This window comes from Phyllobates terribilis, unplaced genomic scaffold, assembly GCF_046119375.1.
Source record: "Phyllobates terribilis strain yellow unplaced genomic scaffold, ASM4611937v1 Scaffold_11__3_contigs__length_659146591, whole genome shotgun sequence".
In the NCBI taxonomy this organism is placed as follows: domain Eukaryota; kingdom Metazoa; phylum Chordata; class Amphibia; order Anura; family Dendrobatidae; genus Phyllobates; species Phyllobates terribilis.
The window spans coordinates 526,658,794-526,677,446 of NW_027362771.1; the positions used below are offsets into that span (position 1 = coordinate 526,658,794).

Here is an 18,653-nt window from a genome sequence, read left to right on the forward strand (position 1 = left end):
GATATCTGTCTCCTGGGCTGAAAAAGCCATCGCATCCATCGAACAGATTTGCAGAGCTGCCACATGGTCCTCAATTCATACTTTCTCCAAACACTACAGACTAGACCTAATGTCTGTTGGAGATTTAGCCGGAAGGAAGGTCCTTCAGGCTATTGTCCCTCCCTAGTATATCTTTGGTATACCTCCTGTGTGCTGTCGTGGGGGGGTTATTAGAGAAAATAGAATTAGACTTACCCTTAATTCGGTTTCTAATAACCCAGCACGGGTAATTCCCTCCCCCTCGCTTATTGTTTCTGCGACAGCTTGATCAGTAGAAATAAAAATTAATTTGACGCATCTATAATCTTGTGGTCCTTTGTGATAACACTGGTGGGAGGATGTGGGAGGGGCTATTTAAACCTCTTCGGCTTTCCTGTCCCTATTAGGGTGGGGTTACATCCTCCTGTGTGCTATCGTGGTGGGTTATTAGAAACTGAATTACCGGTAAGTCTAATTCTATTTTTTAAACCCTACTATAGAGTATGAAATATTTCCCCCGCAGCTCCTGATGTCGGACTTTTTGGGCTCCAGGGCCCGGGTGCGATTGCAACCCCTGCCCCCACTGTAGTTACGCCCCTGTCGATGACTGGCTGTTGTCTGTGGTCGCACAGTAGAAAGTTCAGCTTTCAGTTTCTAACCTGCACTGGAAACATGCGAGCCTGGTTTCGGGCCCCAGGGTGCGATTGCTGGGAGGGGACACAATCCTGAATGGTCACTGAGGAGGACTTGTGCTTATAGATTAGTATTTTGCTCCAATCCAGAAAAAATTTGTCATGACTTGTTACCTCGTCCTTTACTATTTCTTTGTCCTCCATACAATTTTTTTTAAGGACCTACTCTTTTGTCTCCTTCATTTTTCCTTGCATTGGGGTCTGTTTTTCCTATCATTGTAGCTGATGACACCATTGTTGATAGTCTTGGCCCCCAGCGGAGGTCGGTCTCGGCTGGCCGTACCTCTGGGTTATCTGCTCTCTGCACAGTAATCGTTCTGCCCTTTGTGTTGTGATGACTGATTGTTCAGAAGTGATACAAAGACAACGTGCTATAAAAAACTTTTAGATAAGCCCTGGGCCGTACGGCGGAGCATTGTGCACATGCCTGACTGCAGCTCCTGCCCCGGACAGGACATACTGGAGGGATTCAGATTCATATTGTACATGTGGTACTGTAGTAATGCCCAAATCTGCCCTTGAAATAATGACCAAGTATGAAGGTGGTGTGCGTTTGAGCAGAGGAAGGGGGGGGCATATATTTTTCCATCATTTGTCTCTGTGGGGGTTATGGCCAAATTGATGCTGAAGACCTTCTATGGCTGGAAGAACCGAGGACATGTAATACTCCATATCCCATCTAAGTTCTGGTTATCTACAGTGCATTTAAAGTCTACGCACCCCTAGGATTTTTTTGAAGTATCTTTTTGGAACTTTTTCCACCTTTTATTGTCGCCCATAATCTGTGCTCATCCATTCATAAACAAACTGAAGTCATTCCGATAGGCAAAATAATGTGGTTGCATAAGAGTCTTATAATTAGGATGTATTTGGGTTCAGAATTGGGCAATCACATTTAAACTCATATTACATAGTAGTCAGTACACATCTGCCGTCATGTAAAGTTTAGCTGTTCTAGTTGGATTTTTCTGACATTTTTAGTTGCATTTTACAGCAAAACCCATGGTCTGTAAACATCTTGCAACATAGCAAAGGGATCTCATTGTTGAAAGTTATCAGTCAGCAGAAGGGTACAAAAATTTCCAAAGCTTGGAACACTGATGACTATCAGTAAGAAGTGGCTTAAATTTGGCACAAGTGACATTACCTAGGACTGTACATCCCTTAAAAATTGATGAAAAGACGAGAAAAAAATTGATTTGGGAGGCTGTCAATAGGCCTACAACATTTAAGGAGCTGCAGGAATTTGTGGCAAGTATTGGTCGTGTACTGCATGTGACAACAATCTCCTGTATTCTTCATATGTAAGGTAGGGGAGCAAGATGGAAGCCTTTTCTTACAAAGGAAAAACATCCAACATCCTGGTTATGTTTTGCCAAAACCTACATTTAGTCTGCCAAAAGCATGTGGGAAAATGTGTTCTGATCTGGTACTTAGTTTGAAGTTTTTGTCCAGAATTCCAAAAGGTTTGTTTAGTGCAAATCCAACACTGCGCATTGCCAAAAAAAACACCAAGCCCTCATTGCAGCATGGTAGAGGCAGTATTATGGTTTTGGGCTGTGGAATTTAATTATGAGCAGTTCCAAATACCAGTCAGTATTGCAACAAAACCTTCAGGCCTCTAATAAACTGAAGATGAAGAGAGATTTCACCTTTTTAGCCACAACATTGACGTTAAACATTCCACCAAATCAACAAAAGAATGGCTTTGCCAGAAGATGATCAAACTTTTGGAATGACCCAGACCAGAATCCAATTGAAAATCTGTGGCTCACCTGAAGAGGGTGCTGTACACAGGAGATACCCTTGCAATCTGACAGATTTGGGAAGAATGGGCAAAGATTGCCAATACTAGAAGTGTCATGCTGGTAGACTCCTACCCAAAAAGACTGAATTCTGTCAGAAATTTTAAGGAAACTTTAACAAAGTATTAAGAACTAAAATAATTTGAATAAATCTGCACACCCTTTAAACAATTTTTTTTTTTTTCACTAGAAAACATTTCACTTTTTTTTTTTTTTTTTTAATGTATTTTTACAGACTATGGGTGACTAACGGTGAAAAAAAGTTCTGAAATTCTTCTTCTTTTTTTTTTTTTCAATACAAAAATAGTGAAATTTAACAGGGGTGTGTAGACTTAATATATACACTGAATATCTGTCGTCATATCAATACAATTTGACGTACATTAAAACAAACCCAATGTGACTACCTCTGGACCAGAGATGCAAGACCGAATCTATCATCATATCTGTAGACCTTGCCTATAGTTTATCTATAAACTGTGATATTTGTGTTTTAAAGGGGTTGGTCACTACCACTTTTTTATTGAAGGCCTATCCTTGGGATAGGCCATCAATATCTGATCGGTGGGGGTGTGACACCTGGCATTCCCGCTGATTGTCTATATTTCCGGCACCGGTTTGGAAGTTCTTGCATGATGCCAGAACATAGCAGCTCAATGATTTCTGTAGTGGTCGCGGTCGGGTACTGCAGTGTAATTATGAACCATGTAGCTCAGAATGAGTAATTTTTGGCAAATAATTTTGAAACTAACTCCCTTTAATCCAAATCTATTCAATCTGGTTTCAGGTGACAGAACCGTATAGTGGTCTTGTCCGGGAAGAAATGAACATCATTCAGGGGGCTCTAGAACTGCGCACAAAGACGGTGGAGGATGTGATGACCAAGGTGGAGGACTGCTTTATGCTGCGCAGTGATGCCATTTTAGATTTTAACACCATGTCCAGCATCATGGAGAGCGGCTACACCCGGATTCCCGTGTATGAGAATGAGCGATTCAACATTGTGGACATCCTCTACGTCAAAGACTTGGCCTTTGTGGATCCTGACGATTGCACCCCTCTGAGCACCATTACACGTTTCTACAGTCACCCTGTCCACTTTGTATTTAGCGACACCAAGCTGGACGCCGTGCTGGAGGAGTTCAAGAAGGGTAGGTGTCTGTTCAGTGAAGGGAATGTGTATGTAGAATCAGTTCATTTTTTTTGGAATTTTAAGGCTATTTACACTTTGACAAGGAAAAATAAGTTACATATATTGGCAGTTCTTTTCTTTTCGGACCCCCATCCCCGCCCCATCCAGATAAGCAATTTGCACCAGCACCTAATTTGAGTTGTTGCATATTGATTTTTCTCTCTCAGTAATACATGCTGTAATGGAAGTCTGTATTAAAGATGCTGCTCCATCTCTCGTTCATCCACACCTCTTCATTCATGGATTACTTTACATGTCTGTATTGTAATACAGCTGCTGTTATTCTCTTTAACCTGATCAAATGCAGAGGAATGTGTAAGATCTCTGGTGCTGTTTGTGGGATCTTCACCTTCCTGTATCGGTAGTGGCTTTCTCTCTCCCGAGCTTGTGTGATAACTCACATGCAGATTACAGGTGGTTTCTTTTTCTAATAGCAGTATCCTGTTGAATCTATATCAGCAGAACAGACAGCTACGTGAAGGAGTTGCCCAGACTCTACAACAGAAAAGTGGTTTATTTAGAAAATTGTTTAAAGGTTTTGTCTGGGACTTAATTTTTGATAACTTTTATATTGGGTAGGACCTCAATATTAGATGAGTGGGATTATGACTCCCCATACTCCCACTGATCTGCTGAAATCTGCTCTCAGCTGTATATAAGTGATGTACGGGCCGAACACAGCATCCCAGTCCATCCCAGAGCCTAGTGGCAGCTGCCGAGTATTGGTGTGTATCTCCTACGGAGAGGGACTTAATTGTTAAAGGAGCTGTGGTATGATCAGACCATGTTCCTGCTCGGTCAGACACAGCCATTACACAGTCCACAGCAGGGGAACATTTATACGATTATCTCAGCACAGGGACATTTTATTTAAATACACCCGATTGTGAAAGTTATTATTATTCCAAGATCTATTGATTAAAATGAACTTTCGTTCATGGGGAAACCCCTTTAAGTCTCTTGTCCAACCCCTTTTAACTTTATTTTCAGGAATTGAGTAAAAAAATACATCAGTTCAGAGGTGACTTCACTTGAAAAATAAGACATCGAGATCAAATTATTATTTTTTTAAATTAGTTGTACGTTCCGGTTGACCATCAGTTGTAGACAACATTCAAAGTGTTATCGAGAGGTTTTCACTAGTGACCCTGATATCTAGACTGTCCAGAAAACAGTAGGTTCTGCCTCTTGGAGCTATTGATGGGTGATAAATAGATCGGGGGCATCGTCCTGAGAACAGTTCGCGCTCTGCTGTCCTATAGTCATCAATGGGACATAGAATCTCTATCTGTACTACAGACCGGACCCCCTCCACCCCAGAGATCTATCATTTATCACATGTTCTATTAGTGCTCATAGATTTAAATATTTTTTTTCCTCCTTTTTTTAAAATTCATTAAAAGCAGATTTCCAATTGTTTTGCCCATTGTATGTTGTTGGCTGGCTTGTTGCGCATCTGTGAAATTACAATTGGGCCCAAAATGTGCTAATCCCTACTAATTACTGGTAATTGATGTTCTCTTCAGGCACTTTTAGGCTCTGTGCACACGTTGCAAATTTGCTTGCAAAACCTGATGCCAGCAAACTGAATGAGAAACCTGAAGTGTCATGCACACCTTGAGTATTTTTGAAGTGCAGAAAATAATCTGCAGCATGTCAATTTTCTATGCGTTTTTCACCATTGACTTCACTTAAATCGGTCAAAAAACACATCAAAAACACTCGTATTTTCCGTTGCGTTTTTGCTGCCAACAAATTCCTAGAAATGCAGAAACGCTGCAGAAACTTCTGCAATCAAATACTCAACATGTGCACATACCTTTACATTAACCCCCTTCCAACATACATGGGAGAAAATATCTCCATTGATGGAGGGGGGAAAAAAAAGTTACTGGTCTCAGAAAATAGCTCAAAGCAAATATTTTCAAAGTTCGGAGTCTTTTTTTTTTTCTTCCCTCCCCCCAACTAAAATATAAATTGAAATAAAAAAGGGACTTTTGACCCCCTTGCTTCACTAATCAGGTGGGGTCTTACTAATCTGACATAACTCAACAGGATCGATGTGTCGATAGATGGTGAAGATGGCAGCGGGTAAGTATAAGACTAGGAGCAGGGAACTTGCATTAGAAGCGCCACTCCAAGCTGTAATAAAAAAACGCCGCTGCAGTGGGGCTTTAAGGTCTTTTTACACTGACAGATTGGTGGCACTAAACTACCGCTGATCAGAAAATATCTACTGATCGATGGGCGTTTTATTGGGAATCTGTCCGTAGGATTAACCCTCCTAAGCCGTCTATATGGGCACGCAGGTCCTAGGAAGCTGAATAAAATGATACCTTGATATGTGATCCGATGTCTTATTCCAGAGAAATTCACATTTTTTTTTTAATATGTAAATGAGCTGTTAAGATCTAAGGGCTGGACATAGATCCCCCTGAGAATCTGCCTCCAGAGCTGCTTATAAATGAAAGGAGGAGTTGCCATGTAATGACTGACAGTCTGTTCTCCTGATCTACAGGTCTCACACTGGTAACGTTTCCTTTCATTTAATGTAATCTCTGGAGGCTGATTCTCGGGGAGAGATCTTTACAGCTCATTTATATATTCCAGAAAAATCACATTTCTTTAAAAGACATCGACTCGCAGATATCAGGGTGTCATTTTATTCAGTTTCCTATGACTTACATGCCCATGTAGACGGCAGGGTTCATCCTACTGACAGACTCCCTTTTAATAATCTCTTCACACAGGCAAACTCCGCCTCAAACTGTACACTGATCTTTAATTGTTTAGTGTGCATAGTCTGCCATTTTTCTCGGCAGCCTAGGTCCTGTTGACACAGGATGATGTGCTGCAATGATCTTTTATACAGCACTAAAGATTATTTCACCTGATGAACAAGCAGGACACTTGTTCATCTTGTGATGTGCAGCCTGTTTACACTGCACAATTATTGGGAAACGAGGCTGCCTAGATCATGGTAATTTTTCATTGTAAATGGCCCTTTATTCTGGAACCGGTATACCTCATCCAAATACACGTCAGCGACCAAGGTCACATGAGGCAAAAAGTAACAGGTTGCTGGCATTGGTCTAGACGGGTGCAGTAATAATAATAAATCACATTTGTGTTTAGTCTGATGCAGGAGATTGACCTTGAGCACACAGATCCACCTCCTTCCTCCTCCTCAGTCCAAAGTCGAGTCTTCTCCATGAAGGGCAGTGCAGAGCCGTCCATGCCCTTCTATTTACCCGTCATGGTGTAATTACCTGCCTGGCGCTGGTAGCCGAGGTTATATCCCGTGTACACTGTGCCCATTGTGTAGAAGCTGGCAACATTGCACAATCCTCATCGTAATTATCTCTCGGAATAACTGGATATTGCGAGATGTTTATGGCAGAAGCTCCTCATTCCTTCCCTGTGGTGGTTTGTGTGGGTGTGAGCGGCGGTCTCTTGTAAGCTTGGGTGGTCCGTGTTTAGGCTGAGAGGTGGTATTTTAGCATCACACTAGCTTGTTGCATTTTTACCACATATTCATTATGATTTCCTTCTGTCTTTTCTGTAAAGGAAAGTCTCACTTGGCCATCGTGCAGAAGGTGAACAGCGACGGTGAAGGAGACCCTTTCTACGAGGTGATGGGGCTGGTTACCCTGGAAGATGTCATAGAAGAAATCATCAAATCTGAGATCTTGGATGAATCGGATCTTTATAGTAAGTTGTTTTCCTGCCATCTGTGAACCTGGAACCCTCCCCACCCCTCACAAGGTGTCCACATGGGCTGTATCCCTACAATCCTGTCTCTTGTAGACAGTAGATGAGGTCCATGTTGGTAAGGTTTTTACAGACCTATTAAAGATGTCATAGGCTCTTGACCTAGGAACTGAGGGTCATTGCATTCAGTTGTGATACCAGATCTCCAATCATGAAAAGCCATTTATTTCCATGAGATGTCTGTGGCTTTATTATGAGAAAATCACAATGAAATGAGTCTAGCCATTCCCTAGACTTGAGAACCCTTAGTTCAGTGATATAGTCCAACTTTTAAAATGGTTTCTTAAACTAAAATCGCAAAGCATGCCAATGTTAATGAGATGGCTAATGTGTATGGGGACCTCTCAACTCTTCCCTGTCAGGTGAGAAGGATCCAGCACATCGGACTTCTGACGGCCAATCCATTTGCAGGCCAGTAGATAAGCCGCAGTAGCAGCTTGCTAAGGTGGGGGTAGATGGCTGACTGCTGTCTGTTGTGTATGGTAGGCTTAAGACCTTAATGGCTTAGCCTTATGATAAGCTATCATTGTTTGGCGCAGACGGGCCTCCATACGGATTAGGATACTGCTGATGGTTCACCAATGTTTGGCTGGTCCAACTTTTCCATACGTAGGAGTGTTTGCTCTACTGAGCGCTCCTGTGCTCTTTGTGAGAGCTGCCGTCAGACTCCTCTACCTTTCTCACCAAAAGAAAAAGGATTGGCAGTCCAATATTGGACATGCCGGATCCTTATCTTCCCCGGCATCATCTTTCTAGGGCCCCCATACATATTAGGCTGTAGGCTGTGCCTGCTGATATTTGCATGTTTGGCTGACATTAGTCTGTGCATGGGGGGCCTCTACAGCTTATTATAATAATGAGGGGCTGTGGTGGCCCTTTTTAGAAGTTAATCCAAGCAAAGAGGTTTGTGCGTATCGGTGGTTGTGCCTGCGTGATTGGTGCTGCCTAGAAATGTGCAGATGTATTTGCGGAACTCCAGTCCAGGTAAGTGGCAGCTAGACGAGAGGCCTCTGAATCTCTTGCCTTCATCGTCCCCGGCTTTTGATTAGCGAGTGTTTTACGCGACGTCATCTGTGTGACTTCACAAATCAAATGCTACGCCTCTCGTTAAGATGCCAGGTGCCACTGACCTGGACGATAGACTGGAGTCCCGCAAATTGATCCGCTCATCTCTAGTACTGACCCCTTGAGTTTGATCACAGGGTTCACAACCTTACTCCACCTACCAAATATAGGTGGTCATAGAATCATAAAATGTTAGTTGGAAGGGACCTCAGGGGTCATCTGGTCCAACCCCCTGCTCAATGCAGGATTCACTAAACCATCTCGGACAGATATCTGTCCAGCCTCTGTATGAAGACTTCCATAGAATCCTAGATCATGGTCTAACTTCTAGTTGAGCGATCTAGGATTGGAGTGCCCCTTCAATGTTACATCTGTCATGTAGTGCAGCGACTCATGGATCTCCAGGCAAGTTGCCAGCCTATGATTCTGAAAAATCTGGATGGTCCCCATGGTGTGGGCCATGGCAGGGTTTTAATGAGTTGTCCCACCAACTTCCAGAGGAGACTCCAGGGCGTTGTACATACATTTTTTGCTATGTCCTGTAAGATTAGTTTTTTGTATCATCTGCACAGAAGTGGTGCTGGAAGTCCTCTGGTTCTGTGAGCGGTCCCAGACCGCCTAGGACAAGGACGAGGTCTGGATGGAGGAGAGAGGGGGAAGATGAGGTGGTGGTGGGACCATGGGAATGCTTCATTCATAGGGAGTGTATGACAAGGGCAATAATGACTAAGCTAACATGGCCTGTGAGGCTGATGTGATGGAAGGAGATCTGTCAGTCTTCTGAATGTTATCAGATCTTGTTTTTGTCAAGACTCATCATGACATAGCAAATGTCAGACGGGCGAGTCACTATATTATCTGTAATGCAAGCAATATATGGGAGATCACACCAGACTGGGCATTACGGTAATGCCGGCAACTCATATAAATGGCTGATAGCCCAACGGCTATCTGGCTCTGTGTGCCTGGCTGACTTGGCTGAGCGTGCCTGCTTCACTAGGAAAATAGGGGGAAATAAATACCCACCAGAATACCCAATGATACGTTTCACCAAGTCTTAAATGTCTACTTATGTCGGAGCTGTGACTTTAAAATCTACCAGTCCTTTTGCGCAAATACTGTGGGAAAGCCTGGTCTTGCTGCTCTCATCCCCCTTAACCAGGTAAAACTGCTATTGGTGCATATGCCAGTCCCATATGTCCAGGAACTGCCCCAATTCTAATGCTCTGTAACGAGTCTGCTCTTTTTGAGTGAACTGATCTTCAGCAACATGCTGCCTGCACTATAGGCACTGGAACTTTCTTTCCCTCGTGCATTGCTCCTGTGATGGTCCAATAACTTGCCTGACCCAAACTCTACCTCTCTTTTATGCCTGTACTCAGTTATATAGACACTGGATCAAGACACTGCCCTCACTTACTGTAACCTCTCTATCTCTGCTGCAAGAGACAGGTTACGCTTTACAGCAGGCAGAGGACAGCACGCTAGATAGAAGGGAGACACCTAGTGGCCGGCACCTTGGACTGATATATATATTTTTTTTTATTTTGCAGGGGTGAGGGGTGTAATACAACATTTATGAATAAAGCAATTTGCAGATTCTTTATTTGTTACATTATCCTTTAACCCTTTCTCAACATAGGGTGTACTAGCACATCCTAAATCAGTTTGCTGGCTCAGAAGCTGAGTCCACACCATACCTGGCAGGTGCCGGCTGTGTTATACAGCCAGCACCTGCCCCTAACAGCATCAATCAGAGCTGGCTCTAGTCACTGCTAGTTAACCACTTAAATGCCACTCAATTGCTGGGCTTCATAGGAGACTGATTTTTACCATATATTGCAATACTGAACTATTGAAGGTTCAGGACCCCAAGGAGGCTAAAAGTAAGTAAAAAGGGGGAAGAGTGTAAAAATTGTTTTTAAATCAGAAAATTTAATTTGGTATTGTTGTCTGTAAAAGTTTGATCCATCAATATATGTATAATTGGCCTACAGGGTAAAAGCTGTGTAAAGGGGGGAAATAATAGGAAATCCCTGAATTTCCATTTATTTGGTCGCCACATTTCTCTTTCTTCCGCAACAAAATGCTGTTAGTGTTGTATGTACCCCAAACAGTATCGATAAAAACGGGCAAGCTTGGATAGTTGGAGATCTCAAAGAATGTCAGAACAAAACATCTATTTTTTTAACCCCTAATCTAAAATATTAAGAAAAAAAAAATTATATAAAATTTTATTTTTATTAATATTATTTATATATACATAAAATTCGCTGTAACCATACTGACCATGGTGCCAGGTCATTTTCAGGTTATGTTCACACTAGGTGTTTTTTTTTCTGCAGCAAAACCTGATCTCTTGCCAGGAAGGTTTGTTCAGGATTTTCCTTTGTTGTTTTTTCAGCGTTTTTTTCACTTTCCTTTTGTCTCTTTATGCATCTACAATAAAGTTCAGTGAAAAAGGAAAAAAAATCTCATTCTATTTCATCAGGTTTTGGCACAAAAAACGCTGCAAATCCTGATACCTGTGTTTTTTTGCTGCATCTTTTTTCAGTATTTTTACACCACCAATTACTTCCAATGGGTGAAAAATTCTGGAAAAAGCTAAAAGAAGTGACATGCTCTATTCTGCAAAAAAACGTGCAAATTGCAAAAAAACATGCAAATCACAAAATATTGATGAAACAAAAATCAAGATTTCTGGAATCTCATAGACTTTGCTGCTACTGTAAAACGCAGCTGAAAATTTGCATGAAAAAAAGCTGGAAAAACGCCTAGTGTGAACATAGCCTAAACGGAAAATAAACACTGTTAAAAATTCAGAAACAATGGCAGAACTGTTTTTTTTTTTTTTTTCTCCCATTTTCCACTACATTTTATAGTGAAATGAACAGCGTCCTTCAAGCTACGACTCGTCATGCAATAAACAGATCCCTTTTGCACAGTTATGTAGATGCTAAAATAATAAAATATTATGGCTCAAACAAAAAAAAAAAATTGAAGTGCAAAACTGAACATTTGCCCAGTCGGACAGGGCTTAAAAAAATCAAGTTGTCTTGACAGTGCAGTGACCAAAGTGAGGTATAAGGAGGTGCCAGCAGTGGTTTAGGTCCTGGGTGATCGTGTGTTTGTATGTAAGATCTGAGGAGCACGCGTCGGGGCCTGCGGGTATCGGCTCCCACGCTCGTGGTTTTTTCTGTTATCAGTCGGAGTATTTTATTTGCTCAATCTTTCCGAAGCCAAACCAATCAATTGCACAAGATAAAACTACAAGCTGCTTTGTAAATACTCCTTTGTCTACAATGATTAATAAGTTTCTTAATCACCCTCAACAGGCAAACTATTCAGAAGACCTAAACCTTTACAACAAGGCATTAGATGATATTACTGAGTGCTGCTTACCTGTCCGTTTTCATTCATCACCTGTCAGCATACCTGAGACAGGTATCATTATGTGCAATGGGGCGCAACTATGTCCTCCTTTATAGTACAAATTAAAATTTGTATATCAAATCCAATCTATCTAAGATATTTACAATCTAAGAGATTTAGATCAACTTGCTCCTCAGGTTCTTAAAGTATATACAGTCATGCCCAAAAGTGTTAACACCTTTTTGAAGTTGTTTTAGAAAATGAAGTATTTCTATTTATTGCAATTACACATGTTTATTCCTTTTGTGTTTATTGGAACAACACGAAAAAAGGCAAATTGGACATAATTTCACACTAAACCCCAAAAATGGGCCGGACAAAATTGACAAGTTTCCCAAATTGTGGGTAAACATCTTTGTTTTCAAGCAAGTGAGGCTCGTTCAAACTCACCTGTGGCAAGTAACAGGTTTGGGCAATATAAAAATCACACCTGAAAGCAGATAAAAAGGGGAAAAGTTAATTCAGTCTTATCATTTTGTCTCTCTGTGTGCCACACAAAGTATGGAGAACAGAAAGAGAAGAGAACTGTCTGAGGACTTGAGAACCAAATTTGTTGAACAATATCAAGATTAAAGTCCATCTCCAGAGATCTTTATGTTCCTTTGTCCACAGTGTGCAATGGCACTGTAGCTGAGCTCCCTGTACATGGGCGGCAGAGCAAAATTGATAGTCTGGATGGTGGATAAGCAGCCCCAATCAACTTCCAAAGAAATTCAAGCTGTTCTGCAGGTTCAGGGTGCATCAGTGTCGGCGCAAACTTTCTGACATTTGAATGAAGTTAAACTCTATGGCAGCAGACACAGGAGGACCCCACTGCTGACACAGACATAGAAAAGCTAGACTGCAGTTTGTTAAAATGTACATGAGTAAGCCAAAATCCTTCTGGGAAAGCGTCTTGTGGAGAGATGTGACCAAGATGGAGCTTTTTGGTAAAGCACATCATTCTACTGTTTACCAGAAATGGAATGAGGCCTACAAAGAAAAGAACACAGTACCTATAGTCAAATATGGTGGAGGTTCAAAGATGTTTTGAGGTTGTTTTGCTGCCTCTGGCACTGAGTGCCTTGAGTGTGTGCAAGGCATCATAAAATCTGAAGATTGTGACCAAAAATACTTTGGTAATGTAGTGCCCAGTGTCAGAAAGCTGGGTTTGCGTCCTAGGTTATGGGTCTTCCAGCAGGATAAGGACTTCAAGCATACTTCAAAAAGCACCAGAAATGGAGACAAAGCACTGGAGAGTTCTGAAGTGGCCAGCAATGAGTCCGGATCTAAATCCTATTGATCACCTGTGAAGAGATCTTAAAATTGCTGTTGGGAGAAGGCACCCTTCAACTATGAGAGACCTGGAGCAGTTTGCAAAAGAAGAGTGGTCCAAAATTCCAGTTGAGAGGTGTAAGAAGATTGTTGATGGTTATAGGGATCGATTGATTGCAGTTATTTATACCAAAGGGTGCCAACAATTTTGTCCTGCCCATTTGAGTTTTGTGTGAAATCGTGTCCAATTTTTTTTTTTGTTTTTTTTTGTGTGTTCCAATACACACACAGGAAATAAACTTGTGTAGAACAAAACTAAGGAACTGCAATCATTTTTTGGGAGCAATACTTCATTTTATGGAACAATTTCAAGGGTGCCAACTCTTTCAGCCATGACTGTAATTCCTCACTGGAACAAGGCTTTCTACCCAAATCTTTCTACAATGCCAATATCGTGGTAATACTAAAACCAGAAGAGCCTCCCCCAAGAGCGTGCATCATATAGACCCATATCCTTATTAAATTTAGGTTACAAAATATTGATCAAAGTTCAAGTGAATTGACTAAAGTAATTTGCGACATGGTTCCCTCAGAGCAGTGTGGATTTAATCTGGGTCGGTCTACATCTGATAATATAAGGAGAGTGGAGGTAATTGCACAGTCCGATTGGAAAGGACCGGAAGATTGGGTCTTGGCATCTCTGGATGCTTCTAAGGCATTTGATTCAGTTGAGTGGACCTACCTTGAGAAGGCCCTTCTACGATTTGGCTTTGGACCAGGCTTCAGAAGGTGGATTGCAGTCTTGTAGATCTCTGAAAACTAAGGTCCTGATTAATGGTTTTATGTCCTCGTTGATTCCCTAGGGGAGAGGAACCAGACAGGGGTGCCTTCTGTTCCCCCTTTTGTTTGGAACCACTAGCTGTCAGGATCCATCAGACTGCAGGGCATCAAGGGATTAAAGTGGGTTCCCGTGAGGACCACTTGGGGTTGTATGTGAATGATTTAATCCAGTTTATGGTCAGTCCAAGAGTTACACTGCCTTTCGTAATGGATCTTATTGAATTTGGCCGATTCTCCGGTCTAAAAATAAACTGGCAGAAATCCATGTTAACTCTAAGCACCATGGGATGGAAAGTAGGGTATGAATTCTGCAGGCTACGAATAGTATCCCACTTTGAATATCCATGTATACACATAACAAGAAATCACACACAACACTGTGATTTAAATATAGCCCCTCATGTCATACCTGCGGGAGAAAATTCGATTATAGAGAGCCCTCCTTCCGTCAGTAGCTGGGAGAATCAATGTCATTAAAATGATAGTCCTCCTAACTTCCTATGATCTGGACCATTCAGCCGCCATAGTCCCACAAAGGGACTTTGCCATGATCAGCTCCCATTTAGCATCCTTCATATAGGGCTCAAACAGACACAAACTGAAGCTGACTGCTCTTCAGAGTCCCAGGGATGAGGCAGGTGAGGCACTCCCGGATTTCTTCGTATACTACTTGGCTGGCCAACTTCACTTTCTACAACACTGGATAGCAGATAATCATTTGCCTAATTCTGAACACCACCTTGCACACTGTTTGAGTCTTCAAAGTCTATGAGGGGTCTTGGAGGCACCAGAGCAATACTCGCGCTCCTTCTTCCCAATTAAGATTTCCAGTTCAACTGTGGAAAGCCACCAAAAAGATTTTCAGTTCAAGGACACAGTAGCTGAGTCCCCATTATGTCATAACTGTGCTCTTCCCAAGATGCTCAGCTTTGGTTGAACTTAGGAGTCAAGACACTGGCACAGGTATATATCCAGGGTGTTCTTGTTTCATTTTGATCAATGTCAACAACTATCAAGTTCCCAGACTTTCTTTATCTAACTGCATCGAAGGCATGCCCTAAATACCCAGTTTCCAGACATTTGGATGTTCTCTCATATCCTCACACCCCCCAATAGGGATTCTAAGGAGCCAGGAACCCAAGGGGTTGATCTTCTTATACACCCAGTTAATAAGCAGGAGATTCTCCTCATCGCCATTGTTGGTTGAGGCCAAATGGAAGGCAGTAATCCCGCTCTATCAAAGGAGGATTGGAGTGAGGCCTTGACCTCCCCACAGTATTGCAGACCTTTGGAAAGAGGTCATAGCTATCCTCATTGAGCTCGTACAACCCCCTGTACTACTCTGCCCTAAGGTATGTTTGTTCTCAATCCTTGATGAGGAGACCTAGCCTCACTACCCTCACACTCTTCTCCAGGAAACATTGTTTTGGCAAGTTCACACTGGGTCAACATGGTAAATACTGCAGCTTCCTATGAGAGGGTGGTATAGAAAAATAGACATGGTCTTCAAAAATTTGATTAAGGTATGAAAGCCTTGGTTTGATTCTCCTTTTGACTAACAATAGTCTCCAGGCGGTGAGGAGCATTCGCTCATGATAAACTGTGTTATTTGGTGCCTGGCATGGGTCTCTTATGCTTTTGGGTAATATATTAGACTCATGCCATGTTAAGGGCAAGGTTATCTTTGCCAGACCGTATTAATGACAAATACTGTTTGTTCTTTTGTTCTATGTTGTAACCTTCTTACGTTGTACAATCTTCAATAAAACGAGTTGGAGAAGATAGATAAAAATATATCACTACCATATGTATTAAAGAAAATTGAGTAGTGTAATTCAAAACTACATTTTATCTTACAATATATAGGGAAATGGGGAGGAAGGGACCAAGTGCTGTGACATGTTAAATGCAAGTCCACCATAGATGTATGGCTTTTGTTTTAAAACTCACCCGGCTACCTGGTTCTCCAGGTCAGTAAGATCTGTATTTATCAGCCTCCTTGGCTCATTTATAGATCTGTTTATTTTTGGTAACAGATCTGCTTTAACCCCTTTCCAACGTGGTCAGTAATAGTACGTCGCACTCGCCCGGGCCTATTGGACCAGGTATGTACTATTACACGCGATCTTTAATGCGGTCCCGCTACCGAAGTCGCGGTGATCACATTGTATTTCCGGTGCCATCTTCCCTTAGGGTAGATGGTGTCATCATCCCGGGGGGTGTCGCCGCCCCCCACCCCCAACCACGATCGCTATGATTGGCTGTTCAATTCTGAACCACCAATCAGATTGCCTGAAACAGCAACGCCAGCCCACTCTGGTGCGATTACCGATTACATCGATCTCGCCAATCAGAGCGCGACCGTGCGGTGACCGGTGCAAGGTGTCCTGCATGCGATGACCCGAACTTTGATCGTCTTTTTAAAGTTCGGCCGGTCATCGAGCACTTCAACAACAAGTTTGCTGAAGTGTAAGTGCCCCAAAGGGACATCTGCGTGGATGAGTCCTTAATCCATTTTAAGAGGCGGCTTTGGATTCCGGCAGTACCTGCCCAGTAAGAGGGCCAGGTACAGAGTCAAGCTGTATAAACTTTGTGAGTACCTCGGTGTACACTCATAAGTTTAGAGTTTACGAAGTGAAGGACTCCCGGATTGAACCCCCCCCTGAATGCCCCCTGTTCTTGGAGTGAGTGGAAAAATTGTGTGGGACTTGGTGCATCCACTGCTGGATAAAGGTTATCACCTCATCCTCAACTTTTATACCAGTGTCCCACTCTTCAAGTCCCTCTCTGCAAAAATCAGAGAGGCCTCCCAAAGACACTAATTAGGCACATTGTCAGAAGTGGTGAGAGCAGAGCCCAATGTGGCGACAAGGACAAGAGGGATGTCCTTTTCTTTACCACCAAACATGGTGATGGCAGCACCCTCAGCACTGTATGAGGTTTCTCTACACAGGTCTTCAAACCAGACTGTGTACTGGGGTACAACAAGTACATGGGGGGGGAGTTGATCTCTCTGATCAAGTCCTCCAGCCGTACAGTGCTTTGAGAAAGGCCAAGGTATGGTATAAGAAGCTGGCCGTGCACATCGTACAGATGGCAATGCACAACGCTTTACTTCTGTCACAATGTGCAGGCCAGACTTCTATGTCGTACCTTCAGTTCCAGGAGACAGTTATCAAGGCCCTGATATTTGGCAGTGGTGGCGGAGCGGGCCCCAGTACTTCCGGAACTGAAGGACCTCAAATTGTGCCAGGTCAGCATTTTCCCAGGGGAGGTCGCTCACAGCGGAAAAAAAGTTAAGTCACAAAAGAGGTGCCAAGTGTGTTACCGAAGGGGATTACGCAAGGATACCTCTTATCAATGCGACACCTGCCCCGACAAACCTGGCCTGTGCATGAAAGACTGCTTCAGAAGGTGCCATATTTCCATCCACTACTAAATTAATTTCAGATGTACAACAATCTGACGGACACTATGCAACTGACGTATGACACTACATTATACAATTCACAAATCAAGTGTCAGTTCCAAAAAGGGGGCACTTGTTGGGCTTTTCCACTGTTTAGGCACATCAGGGGCTCTGAAAACGTGACATGACGCCCACAGACCAGTCCATCAAAGTCTGCATTCCAAAGCGTCACTCCTTCCCTTCCGAGCCCTGCTGTGCGCCCAAACAATGGCTTTCCCACACATATGGGGTATTAGCGTACTCAGGAGAAACTGAACAACAACTTTTGGGGTCCTATTTATCCTGTGACCCTCATGAATATTATATAAATTGCGGCTAAGTATCGTTTTTGTGTGAAGAAAATGATTTTTTTTTTCACGGCTCTACGTCATAAACTGTTGCAAAACACTTGGGGGTTCAAAGTGCTCACCACACATCTAAATAAGTTCCTTTAAGGGGTCTAGTTTCCAAAATGGGGTCAATTGTGGGGGTTTCCACTGTTTAGGCTCATCAGGGGCTCTCCAAACGTGACATGGGGTTCGCTGTCAATATCAGCCAGTTTTGCGTTGAAAACGTCAAAGGGTGCTCCTTCCCTTCCGAACCGTGCCGTGCGCCCAAACAATGACTTTCCCTCACATATGGGGTATCCAGGGCTGTGGATTCGGTAAACCAAACCTCCGACTCCTCAATTTCCATGAAACCGACTCTGACTCCCTCATACAGGGCTCATGTTTAAGTGATAAATTTACTGCAGCACAGATTCATCTCAGCTAAAAGTCTAGATCCTTAGATCAGGAATAGGACAGACATTTATAGAACATTTCATAACTTTCCCAAACTCTTTTGAAAAAATATTTCCCACAAACTGCATCGAACTACTGTACCCAATTTATTATATATTTTAGGAGTCGGTCCATTTTATACCGACTCCGACTCCACCAAAATGGGCTCCGACACCGATTCTCCGACTCCACAGCCCTGGGTGTATCAGCGTACTTAGGAGAAATTGCACAACTTTTGTGGTCCAATTTCTCCTGTTACCCTTGTGAAAATAAAAAAATTGGGGTCTAAAGTAAAATTTTAGTGAAAAAAAGTTAAATGTTCATCTTTTTCCTTTCATGTTCAATTAATTGGTG

At 42.5% G+C, this 18,653-nt stretch overlaps 1 protein-coding gene across 4 annotated transcripts in view; it reads left to right on the forward strand.

Moving 5' to 3' along the window:
* CNNM4 (cyclin and CBS domain divalent metal cation transport mediator 4) overlaps positions 1 to 18,653 on the forward strand; it is a 50,989-nt gene that overhangs the window by 9,394 nt on the left and 22,942 nt on the right. For all 4 annotated transcript variants that reach the window (XM_073653688.1, XM_073653689.1, XM_073653690.1 and 1 more), the window contains exons 2-3: positions 3,303 to 3,666; positions 7,275 to 7,418. In XM_073653688.1, coding sequence (XP_073509789.1) covers positions 3,303 to 3,666; positions 7,275 to 7,418 — 508 coding nt within the window. The remainder of the gene's footprint in view (positions 1 to 3,302; positions 3,667 to 7,274; positions 7,419 to 18,653) is intronic.